General features: G+C 37.6%; 1 protein-coding gene across 6 annotated transcripts in view; it reads right to left on the bottom strand.

Moving 5' to 3' along the window:
* Positions 1 to 25,641, bottom strand: part of PDE4D (phosphodiesterase 4D) — a 1,549,195-nt gene that overhangs the window by 803,424 nt on the left and 720,130 nt on the right. The window contains exon 1 of one of the 6 annotated variants that reach the window (XM_032281965.1): positions 394 to 1,943. The exons of the other annotated variants lie outside the window; for them this stretch is intronic. Within the exon in view, the coding sequence (XP_032137856.1) occupies positions 394 to 656 (263 nt within the window). The 5' untranslated portion in view covers positions 657 to 1,943. Of the gene's footprint in view, positions 1 to 393; positions 1,944 to 25,641 lie in introns of those variants that run through there. 6 annotated transcript variants of the gene reach the window in all.

Here is a 25,641-nt window from a genome sequence, read left to right as displayed (position 1 = left end):
TTTTCTTTCCTCAGCTGTTGGGGAAACTGGCAGGGACATTAAAGAAATAAAAAAAAAAAAAAAAAAAAAAAAAAAAACACGCCACCACCTAAGTATGGGAGTAAAACTGCATTCTTTTTTGACATCTGGCATACAATTTTCTTGTAGGAACTTGCAATGGGAATTGAACTTTGAGAACCACCCACCTCAACCACTCCTAGTACCAGTCTCCAGGATTCTTGCCCTGACTTGGACATTTGTGGGATTTATGGTTAAGGGAGATTATTTGGCAATGAATCCCAGGTGAGGAATGATGATGGTCCTCCCTCCCTATCCCCAAAATTAAAGGCGTGAGGAGCAGGAATCCTCGAAGGGAAACGACCACCATTTCTGCGTGGTCTGCGCAAACCTTACCACGTATGTGCCACCGTGAAACGCCGCTGTTTGGGGATGTTGCTGCTGAGGAGCATTCTGCGCAGGAGCCTGGGGGAATTTCTCGGAGAAATCACTGGGGAGAGCTTGGGAGAAACCGATTTCCTCGCTGTCTTGGACTTCTCATGCTGCAACAGGTTTTCTCTCAAGGATTTCACAAGGTCTTCGTTCAGCCACGGGTTTGGACAATGCGGATTATCCACTTCAGGCACTGTTAAGGTGTCCGGGCTTGCCTGCTGAGCCATTTTCCTGGTCAACTTTGTACAGTTGGCAAGAATCCAGGGCAACGTGGTTCCCTCGCTCACAGTCCGGGAAATGACCAGGGAGGCAGGTCGGAGCCTGCTGCTGTTAGTGCATCCAGTCGCCTGCCTCAGTCTCTCTGTGGCGCTGGGGCTGGGAGCAGAGGAGGCGAGCGCACTCCTCCGCGGAAGCGTATTAAACGTCACCCCTCCTCTCCCAAGCCCCTGCCAAAGATCACTGACAAGCTCGCATAGCAAAGAACATGGAGGGAAGCCACCGCGCTCGCTCGGCTTTGTCCGCGCTACAAAGCAGCCTGTTAAACTATTGGAACTAATGCGCCGCAGCTGCTCCAGTGACTTCTGCTGCTTATGTACATAAAAAGTCCTGGGGGGAGGGCTTAACCATCAGATGCCTGCTGCTCGGTTGTTTGGCTAGTCTTTCCATTTGCTTATTCCTGAATCCAAAGGAAAGAAAAACTTTCAACTAGACCTTCCTCTCCCGCAGGGCTTTTTATCTCTCTACAGTCCACGTTCATAAAAGAAAATTGCCAGTCCTTTGTGTTTTTCTTTTCTTCTTCTTCTTTTTTTTTAATAAGGGAAGAATGAACAAGCACTAGCTAGACAAGGAGAAATGCTTCCCTGCTTACTAAACTCAATCTGATGAACCGTATAAGACAAATCTCATGAGGATAAAATGGCCTTTTTCTCCCTCTGTCTCTCGTTAGAACCGAAACAAAAGGTTTCAAAACACTACACATGGAACGCATTACAGGTTGCAGTTGTGTTCTACAACCTTATTAATTACGGCCCTTTCAAAGAACCAACAACTCTATTTAGACACACAAATGATATATGTTTTCTCTTTGCATTTAAACTAATGCCCTTCCAGAAGGACAGATTGTTTTCCTAAAAGTAGTGAAAAATGATTTTAAAGTTTCAATGACTATTTGTGATATATACAGTTTTATGTATTCAATTATGGAAGAGTGAAATATACCCAGCTTTTCGTGATTTTCTTTATTGCCTTTTAATGTAAGAGTTTTATGTGTGATGAATAGAGCTTCAACCAACTTATTCAGAGACAGCTTAAAAGAAATTATATTACAACTGGAAAAAAGTAAATATGTAACAAAAAAAAGTATGAGGTAAAGCCTGTTTAGTCTCATTTATGTGGACACTAGAAGAGCACACATTAAACAGCACTGGGAAAAACTCAAACCTTTGCATAGGGAAGTTCCCTGTAGCTTAGTGATGCCACAAATCATACAGGATTGAAATCAAATCACATTTCTCATTTCTCAGGATCTAAGAATATCTTATATTTTTAAAAAACACAATAACTCATGGAGTCACAAAATGCATCCACAAAAAAAAAAAAAAAAAAAGGAGACTGGAATGATTCTCTTTCCTATGATTACTATTAAGTCAATTTTAAAAGTTTCTCCTGTCTCCCTGCCCCCTGGTTGCTCCACTTCAAGTTTCAGTTCCTTGCCTTTTAAATGTTTATAGAAAAGCATACTCTGAGGTTCTATTCACAGAAGCACAGGGTCAACCACTTGGTCCATCTTTCCTGTTAATGTACGTACAACAATTCGATAACACGTGTGCCATGATTTCATCAAAAAATGTTACACAAATATTTGAATTTGAAGAATCAGGGTATGATTATTCTTATTCTTATAATTTTTACCAATATAAGTTTTTGTCACTGTGCATCAAGTGGCAAAGTGTGTATGTGTGTGTGTGTGTTATCTATGTACTAGATACAGATATACTATATCTATTTCTATAAAGTGGGCTGAGGGGCTGACAATGGCCTTAGGTGTTGCGCAAAACAGGTGTGAAATGCTTGCCCTCAAAAAGCTTGTAACTTAATGGAAAGGACTAGATAATGCTTTGAAAAAGGTACCAGAACACCTGGAAAGTGAAATGATCAGGTGCAGAAAAGTTCAATGAGAATGAAATGCATATGTGATGAGGAAACTCTGAGGTAAAGCAAAGCTTAAGAAGGCAAGGTTCAGAAATTCACGGAAAGAAAGAAAAGAAAGAAGTGTACTTTAGGAAGAAAAACTAGAAGGTACAAATGCCATTAAAATGCATTTGTACATGTTTTTAATTTTGTGCAAAACAAAATCAAACAACAGCAAAACTGAAGTCTCAGCAGTCTATAGATACAAAGTCTGTTCAGGTTCAAAGAAATAAAAAATTCAGATGATAGGATAAAGTGAGAAAAACTAATATGTATTGAACTGAAATGGCAAAAAAAAAAAATCGTTATAGAAAAAATCTCCAGTTTCTGAAGACTCAGTTCCATTCAACAAACATTTATGGGCATTTATTTTTTGCCAGGCACTATAAAGGGAGCTCTCGGGTATTTAAAGATTAGCTTGGCCAGGTGAGGTGGCTCACACCTGTAATCCCATCACTTTGGGAGGCTAAGGGGGGAAGATCATTGATTGAGCTCAGAAATTCAAGACTAGCCTGGGTAACATATTGAGATCCCATCTCTACAAAACATTAAAAAACATCTTAGTGTGGTGGCACTTGGTAGTTCCAGTGCTACTCAGGAGGCCGAGGTGGGAGGATTGTTTGAGCCTGAGAGGCTGAGGCAGCAGTGAACCATGATCATACCACTACACTCAAGCCTGGGTGACTGGGCAATACCCAGCCTCAACAAAATAATACATAAATAAATAATAAAAAGATTAGCTTGATACTATATCTCTATATCTGCCCTCAGGGAGCTTACAGCCTAATAGGATAGATGCCAAGTGCAAAACCATTGATATGAAAAAGTGTAGCCCAAGTACCCAGATGAGAGCCTGGAGGCTGGAGATACTTAAATGTCTAGCTCTAAGTAGAGAAAAGTGATTCCTAGTGGCCAAGTAAAGGAAGAGATGATACCAAGAATGATATGGGCAATAATTGGGAAATTCATTGAATTCAGGGGATTCTGGGTTCTGGTTCTTGCTTTCAGCAACATTGTAGAAGAACTTAAGAAGAGTAAACTATGCACTGATCTTCTCATAAATAGTATGACATGTAGAGTGTCCAGGGAGTCTGGACACTTTGTTAATGATCACAATTAAGCTAAAATAGAAGATATACCAATATTCTATTCAAAATGCATTAAGCATTATGGTTAAACATGGATAAAAGCATTCTGCAGGTCTCCCATTGCTTTGATGAATGTTAAAGGTTTCCAGTGTATTTGGTTGGTGCAAAAGTAATTACCGTTTTTGCCATTAAAAGTAATGAAGAAGCAGGATTGGGAGTTTCCTTGCAGGTCCCCATATCCCCTCATTATTATTGATTCAGTTTCCTAACACTTACCGTTACCCTCCTGAATCTGCCAAATGATGTATGATATGCATACTGCTTTTTAAAAATATAAAATTATTTTTGTTTTGAGAATTCTTGGCCACTCCTTGAAATAACTTGAAAAAGACTGCAGTGTTTCAAAGTGATGCTTGAAATTTTCTGCCTTAGGAAACACAAATGGTAAGGCTCTGAAGACAATCAAAGGTGGGTGAGGTTGGGACAAACTGGCAATTTTTTCCTGTATTGAGGCAGAGGGCCAGAGTGCTCCTCTGCCTCAATATAAGAAAAAATTCCAACAGGAGCACTCCACAGCTTGTGTTTTTCACAAAATCTCTTTAAAATTAGCTACCAGGAACTTGACTGAAAAACACTGTACTGTAAGTGACAGCCAAATAAGGCCTCAGGTTTTAACAAGTGGAAATTTGAAAGTGGGCGAAATGTTTTGATAAAGTCACCCACGCCTAGAACAGCAGATAACATCTCTTAACTTCATAAAAGTTTTCCTAGATGCCTCTGTCTGTGGATTTTCAAAATTTCTCTGTTTTTTTAGATTATTTGGAATCCTTGAAAATGTTTTGTCTGATTAATCATTTATAGGTGGTAACAAAAAAGACAAGAATTGCACAGGTTCCAAGACAGAAAGTGTGCTTTTGTAAGGTAAGAACGAGCAAGGCTGGATTTCCCACAATTGAATGGGAGCAATGATGTGGCTCATTAAAAAGAATGGATAAAATGATTTATACTTGGCTATGGAAACCAATGTATGCTTCCCCAAACTATGTGCTAATTAGATAAAGTGTTAAAAGGAGATTGCTTTCAAACTGCCCATAGGTTATGGTGCATGGAAATGACCTGATAGTGGGAGAGGTTATATTGTCTACTGGATGAGAAAATATGGGTTAGTTTTAGAAACAAAAAGTTTGTTTTGAACCCCAGAAGTACTGCTTACTAGTGTGTTACTCTACTTTTCAGTGGCTCAGTCCCAGATCTGTGAAATGGGATAATAATAATGAGGAGGATGATGATAGTAGCTATTACATAAGAATGCTACAGGATTAAATATGTTAATCCCCATGATATAATCACCCAATAAATAAAATCTACCACGATATAATACAAGGAACTTACAGAAATTCACAGTTAGTCAATATCAATGATGTACCGGGAACTTTGCATTTTATTTCCCTTAATCCTTGCAATCATACTTAGTGTGTTGTTTTTGTACCACAATTTTACAGATGAAGGTATAAGGAGATTAAAAAAACTTACCAAAGGTCATATAGGTTACCAATGGCATAAATGGAATTGAAATCTGTGTCTATAAGGTGCCAGCATCTCTATTCTGATTCTATATTATACAACCCCAAAGGGAAAGCTAATCTGGTATTTAAAATTGATTATGGTTATTTCTGTGGAAAACAGTAGACACCTGAGTACCCTGTATTCTTAGTCCAGTTAACAGGAAATTTTGCCCTTGGCTATTCTCAGAATATACGCTGTGTCAACCTGTAAAGTCTGCCAAGTCATGAAGTTCTTTGTGAGGCATGGTACTCAAGTAAGGGTGGCTGAAGGTGGAATTCCTGAGGTGTTTTTTGTTTTATTCTCCTCTATATACCTGTCCTCTTTCGATATGAAGGAATTTTAATAAAACTTCATGATAGTTTTCCACTTAGCCAAATAATATATTCTAAAATTATTTTCTCTTAAATTTTTTATCATGATTATTTTTCATTTAGGATTTATATCATTATAAATTTTGATGATAAAGTTTTATCATCCCCTATTCTAAAAGTACATCTGAACACTGTAGAATACGGTTTTTCAAATCATCATCATCATCAACAACTTTTTATTAGGTACTGGGCTAGAAGGCAGAGATTTACAAAAAAGTAAAATATGTGCTTTAGAATGAATATATAAAGATAACTCTCCCAACAAAGAAAATAAATACCAAGAATCAAATTAATAATAGAAATGACTGGTGCTTCCTGGGTTAAAAGGAGTGACCAATAATTTCATCTAGACAGGGAATAACTCAAAAATAAGGCAGGGCTTGAATTAAGTCTTGAAAGAAGGTATGCATATATGGAAGATTAATAGTAAGTTTGGAGAAGTAGGTAGTTTAGGGGAGGTAAGAAGCGTTGGATTTTTAGACTTTTTTTCTAAGGAAAAATTGGTAAAATTTACATGGTAGGTGGGTAAAGAATATATAAAGAGATTTAAATAAATTTAATCTGGTTGCAACATGTTCTATAATTTGGAAGAGGATTCTAAAGATCTTATTTCAACATTTCCTATGTAATATGAATTTGTGTAGAAATGGAAAGAAAGTGAGTAATAAAGCAAGAATTAGAAGGATTAGTTCATTGTTTTTATATAAGTTTATAAGTCAATAGAAAAGTCAAAAATTGATTTGATATTTCTTATACATTTCACCCAATTAATCATCAAAAGCCAGTAAATAGTTTTTAAAAGTGTATCTAGATTTTATTAAAACAAATATATGTCTTGGTTTATATTAGAGCTATATTTTGAGCAAATGATATGCTCTTCTAAGCTCAATTCATTTTAATAAAAAGATCTAGTTATATGGGTTTTTTTTTTTTCCTAGATTAAAACAAAATGTTAAGGTGATCTCTGCTAAAATAGTAAGTCATTATTTCACTTGAAAGAAAAGTTAATATTTTATAGGGCACAACTTTGAAATTTTTTTTTCTTTTTTTTTTTTGAGAAGGAGTCTCACTTTGTCAGCCTGGCTGGAGTGCAGTGGTGTGATCTCAGCTCCCTGCAACCTCCACCTTCTGGGTTCAAGCGATTCTCCTCCCTCAGCCTCCCAAGAAGCGAGTAGCTGGGATTACAGGCATCCATCACCACCCCCGGCTAATTTTCATATTTTTAGTAAAGACAAGGTTTCACCACATTGGCCAGCCTGGTCTCAAACTCCTGACCTCAAGTGATCTACCCGCCTCAGCCTCCCAAAGTGCTGACATTGCAGGCATGAGCCACTATGCCTGGCCTATGCCAGTAATTTTAACACAGCACCTTTATTTTATTTTGGAGAAAAGTTGCAATACAACTCAGGTAAGAACCTTCCCTTTCCTCCTGATACAGTCACACTAAGAATTCTAATAATTAATGGAAATTACCTGTAATTATTTTACTAAAAGGAAACCCCAGAATGCCCTCTCTAAGTATCATTCTAACTTCAAGAAAGAAAATAAGTTTTGATGGCCACTAAATGTTTATCTTCTTTCAGTGGGAGGAATAACCAAGCATTTTTCCTGCAACTTGTCAACAACAACAACAACAAATCCCATATCTCACTATATCTATAGTAAATCATCCCTTATCCTATTGAATTATTGAGAAAAAAGTCACTAGATGTAAGTGCAAAACACTAGTGCACTAAGCATAAGCACTTTGCATTATTACATGATATGATCATTACAATCACTCTAATAAGGTAGTAAATATTACCCACATTTTAAATTTGAGAAAACTGACATACAAAAAAAAAATTAAATAATTTTCTCAAGGTCATCCACACCAAATGATCTCTAACCATCCTCAAGGTCGTAACCAAAAGGTTTCCAAACTTCCCAAAACTGTTCATTTTATTACAAACACCAGACATTTGGTGCATAAAAGATCTTGGGTAGATCTTCAGAGACCTTGTGCATAATGAAAATTGACAAGAAGAAACAAATGTTTGTTGTCTTTGTCCAAGTAATAGACATGAAAGGGAACACAATCCAACATGTATCCTAAATTCAGAGAAATATAACACCGTAGTGATCTATTCAAACCCAACACCAAAGAACACATTTCCTTATCTTTCTCTTTCATTCTCTGTACCCATCCCTGTCCGGCTCCCAAGAAAGAATGTTTTAGAGTCTTTCTCAAATTACTATAATATAACTGGATAACTTTCCTCTGATCCCCATACATAATATGTGTTTCAGTCATTCTGTTTTGTGGATACGGTTTCTATCAGTATATTTCACTGAACATATCTATAATTCACAGATTTTTAATTATAGTTGGAAATCTTTTCTAAAGTTAAACATATCTAAAGATTTCTCATGAGCAAATCATATTTTCAGAAATAATCTTTTTCATACCTAACTATAAGGAATCTTCTGAAACCTGATGTTTTTATGGGATGCTTTACAAAAGGCATTATAGAAACCAGAGTTGTATTCCCTATTTTATAATAAATTAGCAAAGTCACCTTGAACAAGTTCATTAAACTTCTATGGAACTCAAATTCCCAGTATAAAGTCATATAACTTTACTAAGATATAATAACTTTAAAAAAACTTATCCTAGTCTTGAATTAAGAGTTGCAGTTGTCATTTAAGAAAAACAAGTATCAAGTGCATCCTGAGCCAATATAGTTTCTTCCACTTGCATGCGGTGTTATATACCACAAATGCTTTTAGAAGAAAAATGGGAAACAAGATATTCAATGTTTAGGAAATTGAAGACGAAAAACAAGAGAGTGCTGCACTAAATAGGCACCTTACTGATGCTTTTATGGCTCTGAAACTTGGGAAACTTTTTTCCCTAACTAGGTAAAAAATTTGTTCTGACATGTGAGTCACAGCTTGGGAGACAGAGTGGGAGAGCAATGCCTAAGTTAATTTAATATTTGAAATCAAAGCATTGTTTTACTTCTAAAATAGTGAAACTACACAGATAGGAGGTATATTCACTGTTATATAATAAGTCATGTTTTCTAAAACATCAGGGTTTAAGTTACATTTTAGACAATTTCAGAGGAATTGCACTCTCATTTCTCTCACATTCTCTGCACTCACATTTCACAAAGCACGTCTCACCAAAGATGAGTTTTGCGTAATTTTAACGAATGTTTCATGAAAAAAAAGCAATTTATGATTTAAAAAATACATGGAGCTGGGTTGAATACAACTAAATGGGTTTCCTCATAATAAGATCTCACCATCTTTTAATATGTTAATGTGATTTGTGAATGCAGACTTGCCTGGCTCTAAGTTCACCTGCATCCTCTGGCATGTCCAGAGATTAATGTTTCCAGGAGCTCTTAACTCAACTTTCTACAAACATCTCGTTGAACATAGCTGATAGATAATGCAAACCTTCCTGATTTTCTGGTATGCTTTCTTTTTCCCTTTTGTTGAACTATAGCCAAACAGAATGCTTCCAGCAGAATGATGACTTAGTTCAGGTACTGGCTGCCCTGGTAATACCTTCATTAGACTCAGGTTATTGTTACGCTCCTGCTCTCAGGCCAGTTTCACCATCCTCTGCAATGGTGTGTATCTCCAAATGTAAAAGACATAAACTAAGTAGAGGCTATGAGAGGGATGGGGCCATGAATCTGAATGACTACATTGTGGACAGAAGCCTGCTGGAAGGTTGTAGACAGACTAACGGGACAGAAAAATATTGGACTAGGTGGCACTGTTGATGAGAAGATGCATAAAGGCAACTGAAGGCCAGACAGGTGCTCTTCAAATTTTGATGGACCTACGAATCACCTGGAGACAACTCTAACATAAGGATTCTGATTCAGTACATCTGAGGTGAGGCTTGAGCTCCTGTGTTTCCAAAGCTCCCATGGGATGCTATAGCCAGTCCATAGATTGCTCCATGTGTATCTCGGCCTTAAAGTATGTAGGGATTGATAGCTAATGAATACAGCAAAATAAGGCAATTAGCTTGGACAAAGGTGATCCTGTTTCTTTATATTCAGGTAGTTGCATAATGTTTAAATTCACTGCTATTTTAATAAATCATGCAATTTTAAAAATAACTTATTATATAACAATATTACATAACAAAATGATAAACCATTTTTTTCAAAAGTGCATATACACTCTAAATGATTCCATTCTAGAAGCAAAGTTTGCTATATTAAATCCACACTTTTAAGATGAGACAAAAAAGACTTAAAAGTTGAAATAAACTCTTCTGCAAGTGTGGGAAATATCTATATCTGTTTATAAATTATAAATTAAAATGAATAACTATATAATTGAAAGGTCAATTTTAAGACTTATAGACTGTTTCCTGAATGTAATTTATTTAATTATTCTACAAACATTTAATTAGACAGGCACTATGTGCTAGATTCTGTGAGTCCGGTAAGGACACGATCTTTGTGTATCTGGAGATACAGGATTCATTCTTTGCTATGCTCACAGTCTCCTGGGACTTTCAGTCTAGTCTACTCTGCAGTATAAAACATGCCAAGGGTATTTACCATCAAGATGACTACACTATTGATCTATTATCCAAAGAATTAATCAACAAAGTACACATCCACCAACTCAATACACCTAGTCTTATAGTCAATCTATGGATAACTATAAAAGCAGGTACATGTCTTTCTTTCTGGGGCTTCCCAAGATGTTATTACAACCTGGAAGTGCTCAAATGGTTGCTAAATTATGAATATCAATTTTATTTTTTTTGAAATTATTTTAAGCTCTAGTAAAATACATATGAATGTTATACCAATATTATAAAAGTATATATTTTAGTCTAATAACCACCATTTATATTCTTTAATTATATAAACATTGCATAAGCTAACTAGTAATTATTTAATCAGTTATAAGGAAAATCAACCTATGACAAAGTAATCCTCTTGTTACACCCCTGGTGCAAACACTTCAGTCTAAACAGCAGTTGCCTCATGATTCTTGTACTTTAAATGCTAGGAATATAGTAAGTGTTCAATAGACACTCGACATAGGTAGGAAAGGAGGGAGGAAATGATTTTGCACAGTTTGTTTTAGTGTTTTTTTATGATTTTGGATAGTTAACAGGCTAAAAAGGTAGGGTGTCAAATCAATTCACACTGATCTATCCACTAAAATTCTACATTGCTAGGCCAGCACAGTGGCTCACGCTTGTAATCCCAGCACTTTGGGAGGCCGAGGTGGGCAGATCACATGAGGTCAGGAGTTCAAGACCAGCCTGGCCAACATGGCGAAACCCCATCTCTACTAAAAATACAAAAATTAGCTGGGTGTGGTAGCACATATCTGTAATCCCAACTACTAGGGAGGCTGAGGCATGAGAATCACTTGAGCCCAGGAGGTAGAAGTTGCAGTGAGCCAAGATTATACCACTGCACTCCAGCCAGGGTAACAGAATGAGACCCTGTCTCAAAAAAAAAAAAAAATTTTTTTTTTGCTAGGCATGTCTTTCATTTTGAAAATGTATTTGTTTTAAATTAGCTAGATAATATATGATATGTTGTCACTGTAAAAATGTTAAAAGTTCTGCAGGGCTCTGAAGTTTCTACAGAACATCATCCCCAAACTCAACCTTCCCCCAGGTAACTCTGTTATCAGTCGTGTTTATTCTTCCAGATCTCCACTCTCCATTACAGTGGCCACCATACCAAAGTTGCTATTAGGACTTGAAATGAGGTTAGTAGAATTGAGAAATTAAATTTTTATTTTTATTTAATTTTATTAATTTAAAATTGAATCTCATCATGTGGCTAGTGGCTACTACAGTGGACAATAAATTCATGTGATTTCATAAATTATATGCCTATGGTATCATATATTACTGTTTTCTAAGGCCTCTTAAAAACATAGTGTTATATCTAATGATCAATCAGCAATTTATTTTATCACTGAACAAAGGTCTCTCTTGCTATTTTTAGCTGATACATAGTATTTAATAGTATGGTTATTTCATACTTCATTTAGCCATTTCCCTACTAGAGGCCGTTCAGGTTTCCAGCTTTTGACTATTGCAAAGAACACCCTTGCAAAACTCATTGGGAATACATGCCAAGTATTTTTTTAATAATAGATACTGAGAAATGGGATTGTTAAGTGATAAGATATCAGCATTTTTAAATGTTAATAGAAACTGCCAAATTGTTCTCCGAAGTAGATTATTCAATTTACACTCCCACCAACAGTCTTTGGGATCCCACGTTTTTCCCTCAAACAGCCTTATGTTGCCATCAATTTCCCTGTACTAGTTGTCAACGCCTTTTTCCCCTCGAGAATACCTTCTATTTGTTAGGCAGAAAAAATTAAGAAGAGCATCACTGGGCACAGTGGCTCACACCTGTAATCCCAGCACTTTGGGAGGCTGAGGCGGGTGGATCATGAGGTCAGGAGTTCAAGACCAGCCTGGCCAAGATGTTGAAACTCCATCTCTACTAATAATACAAAATTAGCTGGCCGTGGTGGCAGGAGAATCGCTTGAACCTGGGGACAGAGTTTGCAGTGAGCCAATATTGTGTCGCTGCACTCCAGCCTGGGCAACAGAGTGAGACTCTGTCTCAAAATAAATAAATAAATAAAGTAAAAAATAAATAATAATAATAATAAAAAGAGCATCAGTGGGCCGGGCGCAGTGGCTCACGCCTGTAATCCCAGCACTTTCGGAGGCCAAGAGTTGGATTACCTGAGGTGAGGCATTCAAGACCAGCCTGGCCAACATGGTGAAACCCTGTCTCTACCAAAAATACAAAAATTAGCTGGGCGTGCTGGCAGGCACCTGTAATCCCACCTATTAAGGAGGCTGAGGCAGGAGAATTGCTTGAACCCAGGATGCAGAGGTTGCAGTGAGCTGAGATCTCACCACTCTACTCCAGCCTGGGCAACAGGTCAAGACTCCGTCTCAAAAAAATAAAAGAGCATCAGTGGCTAATATTAAAATTTATGGAAGTGAGAAGATGTATTTCACATTGCTTCTGAGTCAATGTTCAATTTTAGCTCTTCGACAATTTTAGTTGACCCAGCATTTCCCAGGAGTCTCTCTAATATGACAATGCCTAATCATTATAGAAGCTTTTGAGAGAGAAAAAAGATTAACTTTCTTTTTCAGTAATGTTCTGGCACTACTCAGTAAAATGTGTTTTAAATTACTTTTCCTATAATAAAGATAGATTGTGCTAAGCACGCATTCTTTGTGCCTAGTCCCTCTCTTACACATAAGCGTAGAATTTGTAATGTGTGGTCAGGACTCTATTGCTAGTTTGTGTAACTGTTTCCTCGGGCAAAATCATTGGTGTATAGATAAGGCCTCATAGGTAAGCTTATTGAATGCTGGCCTGAGAGCAGTGTTGCTGCAGCATCCTTAGATAAGTAGTTTTTGTTGTTGTTGTTGTTGTTGTTTTTTGAGGCGGAGTTTCGCTCTTGTTGCCCAGGCTGGAGTGCAATGGCGTGATCTCGGCTCACCGCAACCTCCGCCTCCTGGGTTCAGGCAATTCTCCTGTTTCAGCCTCCTGAGTAGCTGGGACTACAGGCACACGCCACAATACCCAGCTAATTTTTTGTATTTTTAGTAGAGACAGGGTTTCACCATGTTGACCAGGATGGTCTCGATCTCTTGACCTCGTGATCTACCCACCTTGCCCTCCCAAAGTTCTGGGATTACAGGTGTGAGCCACTGCGCCTGGCCGATAAGTAGTTTTATATTAATGAAAGAACGGGAGTATAGTTCTGACTAAGCCGTATTTGTCCTGGAGGCTGAGGCAAGCCAATGACTCTCTGTTGCTCAGTTTGGTTATCTAAAATTGATGGTGGGCCAGGCGTAGTGGCTCACACCGGTAATCCAAGCACTTTGGGAGGGTGAGGCGGGTGGTTCATCTGAGGTCAGTAGTTCGAGACCAGCCCGACCAACATGGAGAAACCCTATCTCTACTAAAAATACAAAATTAGTCAGGGGTGGTGGTGCATGCCTGCAATCCCAGCTACTTGGGAGGCTGAGGCAGGAGAATCACTTGAACCCAGGAGGCGGAAGTTGCGTTGAGCCAAGATTGCGCCATTGCACTCCAGCCTGGGCAACAAGAACAAAACTCCATCTCAAAAAATAAAAAGTGATGGTGATAGAACAGAAGACCACAAAGGTAATCAAACGAAAGTTGTAATTGAAAAAGGAGTGTAATTCCTACATGACTGGTTTAGGTAGGAACTGTGTCTTACTTAGTGGTTAAGACAAAAATGAAACAACAAAGATGTTTGAATTTTCCTTAAGGAACAAGGCAATTTCTTTGCTGCATTGGTGAATTCTAGAAAACTGTTTCCTCAAATTTTTTGTGCTATTTACAGTTTAATGGCTGCAGACATGATGCACAACTTTAATCTGCATTATTAACATTTTCTTAATCAGTTTCTTACATCCAGACTGTCAACAACATTAAACAAAAAAATCAGTTCCTGATTTGTGGCATATGCTGATTTCCATGGCATAAATACCTCTACCAAAGCTGATTTTAAACTACCAACATAACATCAGTCTATGCAGAGTTGGGTAGAAATGCAAACTAACATGTCATTTTATATAGTGTTTCCAGCACACAGATGCAACAACCAACCTCACAAACATAGATAATAGAATGTAGTAAAACACTTAGGAAGGGATGAGAGTTTTGAGTATGTATTATCTTTTTTTATCAGATGACTTAATTAATTGAAAGTTTATATAATTAAACTTTAAATAATTGATGAATTAACAATTTGCTTAACAATTTTCTGAACATTTAAAAACAGGTGTCTGTGAGTCAGTTCAACTCTAAAATACTGCTGCTTTTACAACATGTAGACATCCTTGAATCTGAAAACCCTGTTCCTTTGTGATTTTCTAAGAACTGGATTGTTTTGATTGATTTTTAGAAGTTCTTTATAGTTTCTAGATGTGAGGCCTTTTCAGATACAAGGAATGCTATTATCTTTCCTAGGCTTAGTACCCACTTTTTAAAGGGAACTTGACAAATCTGGGATTTTAGTGTAGCACATAGTATTCATAAATGTTTGGTTAAATAAGTCCCATAAAAGATACTGACATGGAGAGATTACAGTGAGCCACTGGATACTTCAGCCATATATTATTTGTATACAAAACGATTTCAGAGAAGGAGATCTCTCATTTTATCTTAATAGCATGTTTCACTATCTCACAGGCCCATAAATAGCCTACTCTAGTGATTACCACCTTTTCTAGAGTTGCAAGGTCAGGAAGATCAGAATCATACACTTTTGGGATTGTAAAGAAATTTAAAGGCCTAATGGTCCTGTCCACCTTACTAGTATACATTATATATAATACCCAGCAGCATCCTTTCTACCAAAGTAATGCAATTTATGCGTTCATTTAAGAAATAGTAAATGATCAGCAACTTTGCTCTAACAACTCCTAAGAATTTTGTGACTGTATTTGGAGACTTGTGGGAGTAAAGACAAGAAACAAAAGACAATGAAATGCAAAACCAATTGAGGTAATAGAATATGATGACCCAACATCTCCCTTTTGCTCTGTGGGTTTATATTGGCCCCCCTTCACCCCTGCTTTGGACTTTACCATTTCCTTCTCTTCCTCCTCCAACTTCCCTTTGCATCCTGGCCCCTTCCAAACTATGTTAGTATGGATGTGTTAATGTATTACTCCATCGAATGGACTGTAACTCATATTAACCAGGAGATTCTAGAAACAGTGTCTGAACACAGAGAAACTAAAACGAGAAACTCAGGCATCAGCAGAAGGCCTGGTTCTTGTACTATTCCATCTACAGCTATACAGCTGCATTCCTAACCTTGGCTGCATATTAGAATCACCTGGAGAATTTTATAAATTTCAGTGCCTAGGCCGCACCACCCCAGACCAGATACATAAGAATCTCTCAGGGTGCGACCTACATATCAGTTATTTTGTAAACCTCTTCAGGTGATTCCCACATGTAGCCAAGATTAAGAGCCATCCCAGGTTGAGGAGTATTGACATAAACCAGCATCCACTTCTATAAATTAAAAACTGACACAAGAACAGAAACTCAAACACTGCATGTTCTCACTCACAGGCAGGTGTTGAACAATGAGAACACGTGGACACAGAGAGGGGAGCATCACACACTGGGGTCTTTTGGGGGTGGCTAGGGGAGGGACAATGGGAGGTGGAGAGGTTGGGGAGGGATAACATGGGGAGAAATGCCAGATATAGGTGACGGGGGGATGGAGGCAGCAAACCACATTGGCATGTATGTACCTATGCAACAATCCTGCATGATCTGCACATGTACCCCAGAATCTAAAGTACAAAAAAAAAAAAGTAATTGAAAAACAGGAGATAAATTGGTTCTTTAAATCATCAATTTGTCTAGTTCTGAATATGTATAGAACAGTTTCAGATATTTCCCTAAGTACCTGTGTCATATCAATAAATTGGGTGGATATTTTTTAAAAAAGGTCATTCATTTTACACAGTCCTGAATAAAAATGAGCATCTGTCTTCCACCACTGTGAGGAAGCACAGTCCCTTAAAGTTATGGAAAATCATAATTCTTTCCTTCTCTGGGCTGCATAATCTTGGCTCTTCTCTCATGCTTTCACTCTTAAACTTCCTTCCTCAGGCTCCTGAACTTCCTTCCTCAGGCTCCTGTACCAATCTTCAATTCACTTGCGGTGTCCTAATCTAAAACATTCATTTTATCGGAAAAGAAAAATATCAATTTCTAACTGAACTGGAGTAAGATTCAATTCAGATGTGTTTATTTACAAAACACAGTTGATATTTATCTGTGTTTAATTGATCCTGCAACCAGTTAAAAAGTTATCCTTAACATTCCATGAAAAGAACTAGACAACTTGGCCAGGCATGGTGGCTCACACCTGTCACCCCAGCACTTTGGGAGGCCAAGGCGGGTGGACTGGTTGAGATCAGGAGTTAGAGACTGGCCTGGGTAACATGGTGAAACACTATCATCTCTACAAAAAATACAAAAATTAGCGGTTATGGTGGTGTGCACCTGTGGTCCCAGCTACTTGGAAGGCTGAGGTGGGAGGATGGCTTGAGCCTGGAAGGTTGAGGCTGCAGTGAGCTGGAGTCAGGCCACTGTACTCCAGACTGAGTGACAGTGAGATTCTGTCTCAAAAAAAAAGAAAAAGAAAGAAAAAAAGCAGGTGATTTGTCTGAGCTCTCAAAGGTTTTAGGACTCATCTATGTAAGACAGAAGTGACTGCATATCAGGAAAGAGGACGAGGATTTCCCTCCCATAACCCACCACTCTCCGAGAGAACAAAGAGGTACATGGCTATGATTCTCAAAAGCAACTTGTATTTCTTTTTTTTTTTTTAAAGGGATCGTGCTTTTTAAATTTATGGGTGTAAATCAAAGGCCTCAGGAATTCATGGATTAGGAGCAAAAGATTAAAGTCAATACAAATGATATTCTAAATATGCAGAAGGAGGCTCAAATTCCTCTCAATTCTTTCTGACTGAAAGAAAAGTAAGGAATAAAATCTCTGGCAGAAGAATATAATGAAGGGCATAGCATGGAACAGGTTGAAACATGCAGCATTTCTTAAATCTGCATGGTAGTAAACCAGGCATTAACTTTTGTATTTGTTAAGCTACTTTGTTTTAATATTAGTATTTGAAAACATGTTTGGGTTGTTATTAATATAGGAATTAGGCAGTAAATTGGAGAGTCTCTTTCAAAGGAACAAATATACAATCTTATTAAAAATTTAAAACAATATAAAAATTATATTTTTCTAGCAGTAAATTGATACCAAGCATGTTTTTAAATGGGTGATATGGTTTGGCTGTGTCCCCACCCAAATCCCATCTTGAATTGTAGCTTCCATGATTCCCACCTGTTATGGGAGGGACTTGGTGGGAGATAATTGAATCATGGGGGCAATTTCCCTGATACAGTTCTCATGGTAGTGAATAAGTCTCACAAATTCTGATGGTTTTATACGGGGAAACCCTTTTGTGTGGTTCTCTCATTTTCTCTCTTGTCTGCCACCATGTAAGATGTGCCTTTTGCCTTCCATCATGTGAGGCCTCCCCAGCCACATGGAACTCTGAGTCCATTAAATCTCTTTTTCTTTATAAATTACCCAGTCTCGGGTATGTCTTTAACAGCAGTATGAGAACTAAGTAATACAAGGGCAAATTTTTAGGAAAATTTTACTCAATACAACTATATCCTGGCCTCAAAACTGATATGTTTTTTACATTTACAATACCAAGTACAAATAGTTTATAACTTAATCCACATTATTTCCTTTCATAAGCACATAAGAAAAATACAAGCATACCTGTGGTACAGGAAATGGAAAGACTACTTACTATCCCCAATTTTGAGTAAACCTAGCTTTCATTTGTGATAATAAACAAGCTTTTCTCCTAGTAAAATTCTGACCATAATATTTCTAAAAATTAACACTTCACTCATTGATTCACTAACTCATTCCTACAGCCAACATTTATTGAGCACTTGCTAGGTTCTAGGAATGTATTAGTGGAAAAGGCACAAAGATATATGCATCTGGATCACTGCCCTCTCCTACTATTCAGAAGGGAATCTAACCCACTAGGTAACAGCCAAGAATGGTAAGCTACTGAAACACCCTTTCACCTCCTGGTGTTATTTCAGAGGATGAAGATGAGGAAGGGGATGCTATGTACATGATTAGTGAACAGACAGGTGGCTGTTTTAAGAATTACCTCATTTACAAGAAAAAAACAAACAAGCCCATTCAAAAGCAGGCAAAGGATATGAACAGATACTTTACAAAAGAAGACATACATGAGGCCAACAAACATATGAAAAAATGCTCATCATCACTGGTCATCAGAGAAATGCAAATCAAAACTACATTGAGATACCATCTCACGCCAGTTAGAATGGCGATCATTAAAAAACCTAGAGACAACAGATGCTGGAGAGGATGAGGAGAAATAGGAACACTTTTACATTGTTAGTGGGAGTGTAAATTAGTTCAACCATTGTGGAAGACAGTGTGGCGATTCCTCAAGGACCTAGAAATAGATATTCCATTTGACCCAGCAATCCCGTTACTGGGTATATATCCAAAGGATTATAAATCATTCTACTATAAGGACACGTGCACACGAATGTTCATTGCAGCACAGTTTACAATAGCAAAGACCTGGAACCAACCCAAATGCCCACTGATGATAGACTGGACAGGGAAAATGTGGCACATATACACCATGGAATATTATGCAGCCATCAAAAATGATGAGTTTGGGTCCTTTGTAGGGACATGGATAAACCTGGAAACCATCATTCTCAGCAAACTGACAGAAGAGCAGAAGATCAAACACCGCATGTTCTCACTCATAGGCGGGTGTTGAACAATGAGAACACATAGACATAGGGAGGGGAGCACTACACACTGGGGTCTGTTGGGGGGAAATAGGAGAGGGACGGTGGGGAGTGGGGAGTTGGGGAGAGATAGCAAGGGGAGAGATGCCAGATGTAGGTGATGGGGAGGAAGGCAGCAAATCACACTGCCACATGTGTACCTATGCAACAATCTTGCATGTTCTTCACAGGTACCCCAAAACCTAAAATGCAATAAAATAAAATAAAGAATTACCTCTAGACAAAATAATTTGCAATAGTTCTGATAAGAAAGATGTAAATACAGTTATCTTTTGCATGCATTTTAAAAAGTTTGATACAGGTTTTCCAATGAAGATTTTGTGAAATGATACCTCATGCATATCAAAGGATGGTGCCACGTTTTTGCAGGTTGTACTCTAATGTTCTACTTTGTGAAGTAAAGCATGTGGTTTACTTGTGATGCAACTCCTGCATTTGTTGCCAGTGACAACGTTTGTTTTCTTCATTAGGTTTCATGTGGTTGGTCAGGTTATGTCATGATAATTGCACTGAAAAAAACTCTAAGTTTCTTGAGTGCCAGCTCTCTGCAGTGAGAATGGTGAGGGGTGCATGTGGAGGAAGCTGACAGTGTTTCTTCTGATGGAGAATAGAAATACAGCTTCGTGGGCACTCTACACAAGCCTTTCCACATCAATTGGCCTCCCATCTCTCCATCCCCAGCATCTGTTTTCTAGCCTTTGGAAAATTGCATACATTGTCTGGAAAGTTCCATTGATCAGTTATTTTCTGCAGCACTGCACATTTCTGTGGCTTCAGAAAACCTCGAACAGTAATCTCCCTCTTCTCTCAGGATGCGTCACTGAGAACAACTTAAATCAACTATAATTTTCAACAGATTCTGAACAGGGATTTAGAAAGATAAGGTAACGGTTACTGAATTGAATTATAATAAATTCAGGCTGTAGTCCAATTGCTTCCAGCTCTTCCCCTCCCTCTGTGGGCTAACAAGTGTTTCCAAAGCCATAGGGCATTAAGAATCCTGAAACAGCTAATTAACAGTGCTGCTCTACATCACATGAAGCGTGGGTTCCAGGCAGCTGTGAAACCTCAGCTTCCTGAGGCTATCCGAGTGATGATGGAGCACTTGGAATTAGATCTTGACATTCTGCTCCCTGCCTGTGGCAGAAAATAACCTTAACAGGGACTTTAGGCAAGGATAGTACTTTGGGCACAAAAAAGTCTCATTGCTATGACTATGAAAAAGTAAATGAACATTTCCTCATGTTCAGACTGTGACTCACAACTAGCCTGTTAACGGACAAAGGAAGCCTCAGGCACTCTCTTGTCACATCATCCAACCACGGAAAATGCGGGATTGCTGAGATGTTTGTTCATAGCTTTGAATCAACTATCTTCCAAAAGGCAGATAAACCCAAGGTAAAAGAGGTCACTGATGCCCTTTTTCAACATTCTCTTTTTTCCACCTATCTAAAGATTTCACCAGGAGAAACAGAGGGCTAGCCTACTATATTTCACAGGGAAATAAATAAAAGTGATAATAAAAAACTTAGCATTTTTTCGAAAACATTGGACAAATTGACATGAACTGGTCTCATCTCACATAGATCTGAGTATACGTTGTGTGATTTATTAATAAAATAATCTATCACACTGACAAAGCAGTCTTATCTCTTGCCTCCAGTCTATAATCCATTTTCCATAATGATATAAAGTCTTTCTAAAACATGCCATTCCTCTACTTGAATAACCTTGATTTTTTCCCTCTGTTTCATGATAGATAATCTGCACATTTCTTATGCTCCTTATACCATGACTTTCACTACCAAATTCACAGCTCTGTGATTTCCTCTCAGGGAACCAGGGAAAATATTCTGGAGCTACAGAAATTTAGTTGCCAACATGCCCTGCCCTTTTAAACCTATTACCACATCTTCCGGTTCACTTTCTTTCTGCTGAGTTCTTTGCTTTATCTTAAGGTGCTGATTCAATGCCACTTTCTTTGGGAATTCTTTCTCACCTCTCAAACAGAAGAAATCACACCCTTTGTCACTTCTATTCACTGCTCTATCACCCATATACATGGGTAGGTCTGTGACTTACCTTTTTGTCCCAGATGTCTTTCTCATCTGTAATATACAGAAGGAAAGTGATAAATGACTTGCGGAAAGATAGATGGACAGATAAACGGATAGAATTCGATCATGGAACAACACCTAAAAGTTCTTACAATTTGATAATTTATTTTTATATGATTTATTTTTAATGGTGCCTTTGAGTGATTACTAGGAAATATACCAATTCACGGCCACAATTAATATTCAGTGACATTTAAAATTTCAAGTGAGATTTTAATTCATTCCTTGAATATGTATGTCTTATACACAGGCATCTCTCACCACAAGAGCCATAGAAATGACATAGACTGAAATATAAAAGCTGGCTCTATAAAGCAACTAAAATCTGATTTGATGATGCAAAAGTGAGACATCCATCTTAAAAATGCATATGTAGAGCCAAAAGCTGGGAATGGTGCTTATATATTGAATGATATATGAGCACAGAAAATTATCCACAGATGTTAACAGTAGGCTGAATTAAAAGTATAATAGGAACAAGGTAAAGCACAACATTTGCTTACAAAAATAAGCTATGTATAAAACCCAACATTCTCAGCAATAGAAAAATGAAAAAGTACATTCTAGTATAGTATATCTATAAGATAGACATCATGGAGGATTTTAAAATGATGGCTTTGATAAATATTTAATATGTTTAATGATTTCATAAAAATGTTCATGGTATAGTGTTCATTTCAAGGAAAAAAGGGACAAAGTTTGTAAAGGTTTAGTTAAAGATTATTTGCAGGGGGTTTAGTGACCTCTTTGGAGAGAGCTCCTTGTACCAAAGAAGTTGCCGGGCACGTAGAGTTAAGCCCAATAACAAAACCTGGGCTGTGTGAAGGAAGGAGCCATTCTGAATCAAACATGTCAGCTGAACTTGAATGCATTTCCAGGGTGAACCTCTGAATCCTGGGGGAAGCAGAGCGCTTTTAAGTAAAGAGATGTTACATATAATTCTGTACAGTATCAGGAACAAAGGGAGAAATTTTAACATCCATTGGAGCAGCTACATAGCCAAAGCATGGCCGTGTGAGAGCTGCTTGATTCCCTGGGTAACAATGTGACCTGATAAGCCTTGGGGAGTCCAGGGAGCTGCTGGTTCTGGTGGAAGAGCAGTGGTTCCAGGAAGGGGGATGTGTTCTTGTGAGACACATTTGGAACTCCCAGAAATAATGAAATAGATTATGTAGAAGAATTGCTTCAGCAAATGTGAGCAAAAACAAATGAAATTTGAATTATTCTCTATATTTCAAATATTAACTATAATAATATAAATAATATTTATAATTATCATATTTACATATTTATAATATTTATATGATTATATAAATAACTAAAGTATATAAATGATATATATTTCACATATTTATATAATTATATAAAACATAAATAATATTAACTATCATATTTCAAATATGACAGTTAATAATTCAAATTTCATTAGTTTGATATTTGAAATATGATAGTTAATATAACCTCCATTGTTGCATTAGGCTAGAAATTTCTGGCAAAATTTAAAGATTCCCTTATATAGCTATAAGACAGAAAAATTTAGAATGTTCATTTATCAAAAGTTTGTTACAGGTAGTGATATGGGCTTTAAAAAATAAAATAAAATAAAAAATACTCAATAATACAAAATCCAAAAGGAATGCAATGTAATTGCAGACCTCTTTGACTTCAACAGTAAAATACTCTTTCACTGGAAACAATCAGCTCACTATTACCTGAGCTTGGTTAGGAGTTGCCTGAAGTAGACAACTACATGTTTTGTAGGAACAGAGATACTGATGAATTCGGAAATATTTCATGAGAGAAGCGTCCTCCAAACTGGGAAGCCTCACCTAAGGAATATACTCAGATGGACATGACAGCAGTTTCACGTGGTGAAGACCAGTTGCAGGAAGAAAATTCACAGATACTTTTTATTCAGAATTAAGAACAGAAAATGTGCAATACAGAGAAGCAGGCACACAGTTCAGTATAAAGGCTGATTTCTAAAAGGCCAGAGCTGTCTCATGACAGATCAAGCTGCCTGGAAAGGTAGTATGTGTTATGTCATCTGTGTTCCCAGGAAGAAGCTACCAGACATGTGCTCAAGGCAAGCTCTGTGCCAGAGAATGTGACATCTACATTCCTTCTAGTGCTAAAATTCAAGATTCTCAGATTTTTGTCTGGTTAAAAACGGTATTACTTGTAATGATTGTAATTTCCTTGGCTACCTTGAAGTTAAATACACTGTATGTCGGCATACAGTGTATTTAATTAGTCATTATATTCCCAGCTTTATACAGGTATGAATCTATTCCTGATGGAGTGAAAACTATGCCTTGAGTGCACATAAGTGGTATTTTAATCCAAGATAAAATTGAAATCCTTGACTTAGTTCCATTAGTTCTGGGTCTCTGAAGGTCTTCCTATTTAATGGCTGCATCTTCACCTGCCTATTCAGGGTTCTGCAAAATAGGAGTTTGGGGTCAGCGTTCTTCTAGGAGTACAGTAAGATTCTGATTCAATTTCATCCAGAATCAAAGTTATTTTGCTCTGATCTTAGAGTACACAGAGCTATAGCACTGAAAATAATTTTGAGGCTTATAAGCTAATGTGATATTTCTTTCCATGTAATCAATGGTAATCAAAAAGCAGGAAGAGTTCTTTCTGTACTTTTCTGCATTTGGTGCAAGTGTCATTGGAGAGAGTTTGGGGAGGGGGGAGCTGACAGCATTCCTGTCTACTTTATGCTAAACCAGTGACAGAGTCCCACAGAGCCTGGAGCCACGAAAGTATCTCTATTCTGTAGACAAGGAAACAGGAGCTTACAGGGGACAGTAGTTAAGTGAAATGTAGAGCCCAGGTTAAAACGCAGCTTTGGCAAATCAAATCTTGTCAACTTTTCAAACAACTAAACACAACAAAATAATGACATGAGCATTTTTAAATGTTGTATTTCAGTTATCGAAAAAGAAGCCACTCATGTTTATTTTGGAACTATTAAAGTAGCCCAGAATCAAGATTAAAATGGAAATATTTAATATCAACAGCATTGTTTTTTTACCTATTTCAAAATACTTGGGGCCTCATGTGAAACTAAAACCTTTAAAAAGTTAACCTCAAAAATTGAAAAGAAAAGCAGATAAACGATTTCCCGGTAAAGAAAGATTGCCACAAAATCACTGTAGTGTGTATGGAAATTTCAAAGAGTAGGCTCTGATGTCCAAAGTGAATAACAGGATGTGTGACTAAAGCTGTTGACCTATGACCAGCTATCTCACCTCAGAACTACGGAGTTGCTGACGTTACTCTCTTTTTCTTTCTCTTTCCCCTTCCTCTCTTTGTCCTTAGTTTTGATTCGACCCTCTGCCTCCATTCTGCTTCCTCCTCTTCGATGCCTTCTGTCCTCCCATCTTCCTCACTGTTTCTCTAATTGAGCCTAATACGAAATTCATTATGAAACTAACATGACCCTAATATGAAAATGTGTTATAGATCATGAAAAACTTCCTGTCTACTCTATGTGTCCTGTTAAACCCAGGTGGGTGCAATCTGTTTCTTTCTCTGACAATAATTTTGCTTCCATTGTGCTCAGCATTTGTACTTCTGAGCTCTCTCCACCCTCGCCCTGGGATGTGTGCCTGTGTGGTAGGGACAGGGAGGCAGGGGTTCACTGTTAATTCTCTTCCTGAGAAAGAGAATGCACCTTGTCCCTGTCTGAGGAAGACTTCCTGGTACACAGACTCAGAGTCCTGACGGTACGTCCAGCCTCACAGAATAATCTGCCATGGCATTGTGTAGAAACAATGTCAACAGAATAGCAACCAAGAAAATTCACAGAAATCTCTTTGAGAAATTTGCTGTTAACAGGAGCTTAATACTTTGTAACTCATGTATAGCCTAAGTATGTTGTCCTTGGATGGAGAACACATTACTTATAAAAAGCCAGCAGAAAAAACACTCTACTTGATCTTAGCCAAAGGCTAAAAAGCTATGAATATAATGGTGGGAGTTCGGAAGCTGAGAGCAACACAAAGCCACTTTAGAGAACCTGCACTGTGAATTCTGGTTCTTTTCAGTTGATGGCATGCGTGCTTTCTTTAACCTCATGATTCTATGTTTTAGAATGAAGACATTGTGCTGCTAACCCTCATTAAAACAGGATAAATGGTGGAGACGCCAAGCACATCCTTGACCCATATCGGCAGAATTCTCTCTCAAAGTCCCAGGATTATTTGACGTGATTAACATGGTCTGTAGTATTCATTTTATTTATTCCTTCAAAACTATTTCTAGAATATCTTCTCAATTACAGTCAGTCACAGGACTGGGCCCTAGAAGGGTGAAAAGTAAATACTGAAATATAAGCAATACAAAATAAATTCCTGCTCCTAAAGTTACAGGTTTAGGAGGGAGCAGAC

This window comes from Sapajus apella, unplaced genomic scaffold, assembly GCF_009761245.1.
Source record: "Sapajus apella isolate SASKATOON/1434 unplaced genomic scaffold, GSC_monkey_1.0 scaffold1, whole genome shotgun sequence".
Taxonomy (NCBI): domain Eukaryota; kingdom Metazoa; phylum Chordata; class Mammalia; order Primates; family Cebidae; genus Sapajus; species Sapajus apella.
This window is presented reverse-complemented; position numbering and strand designations above follow the sequence as displayed.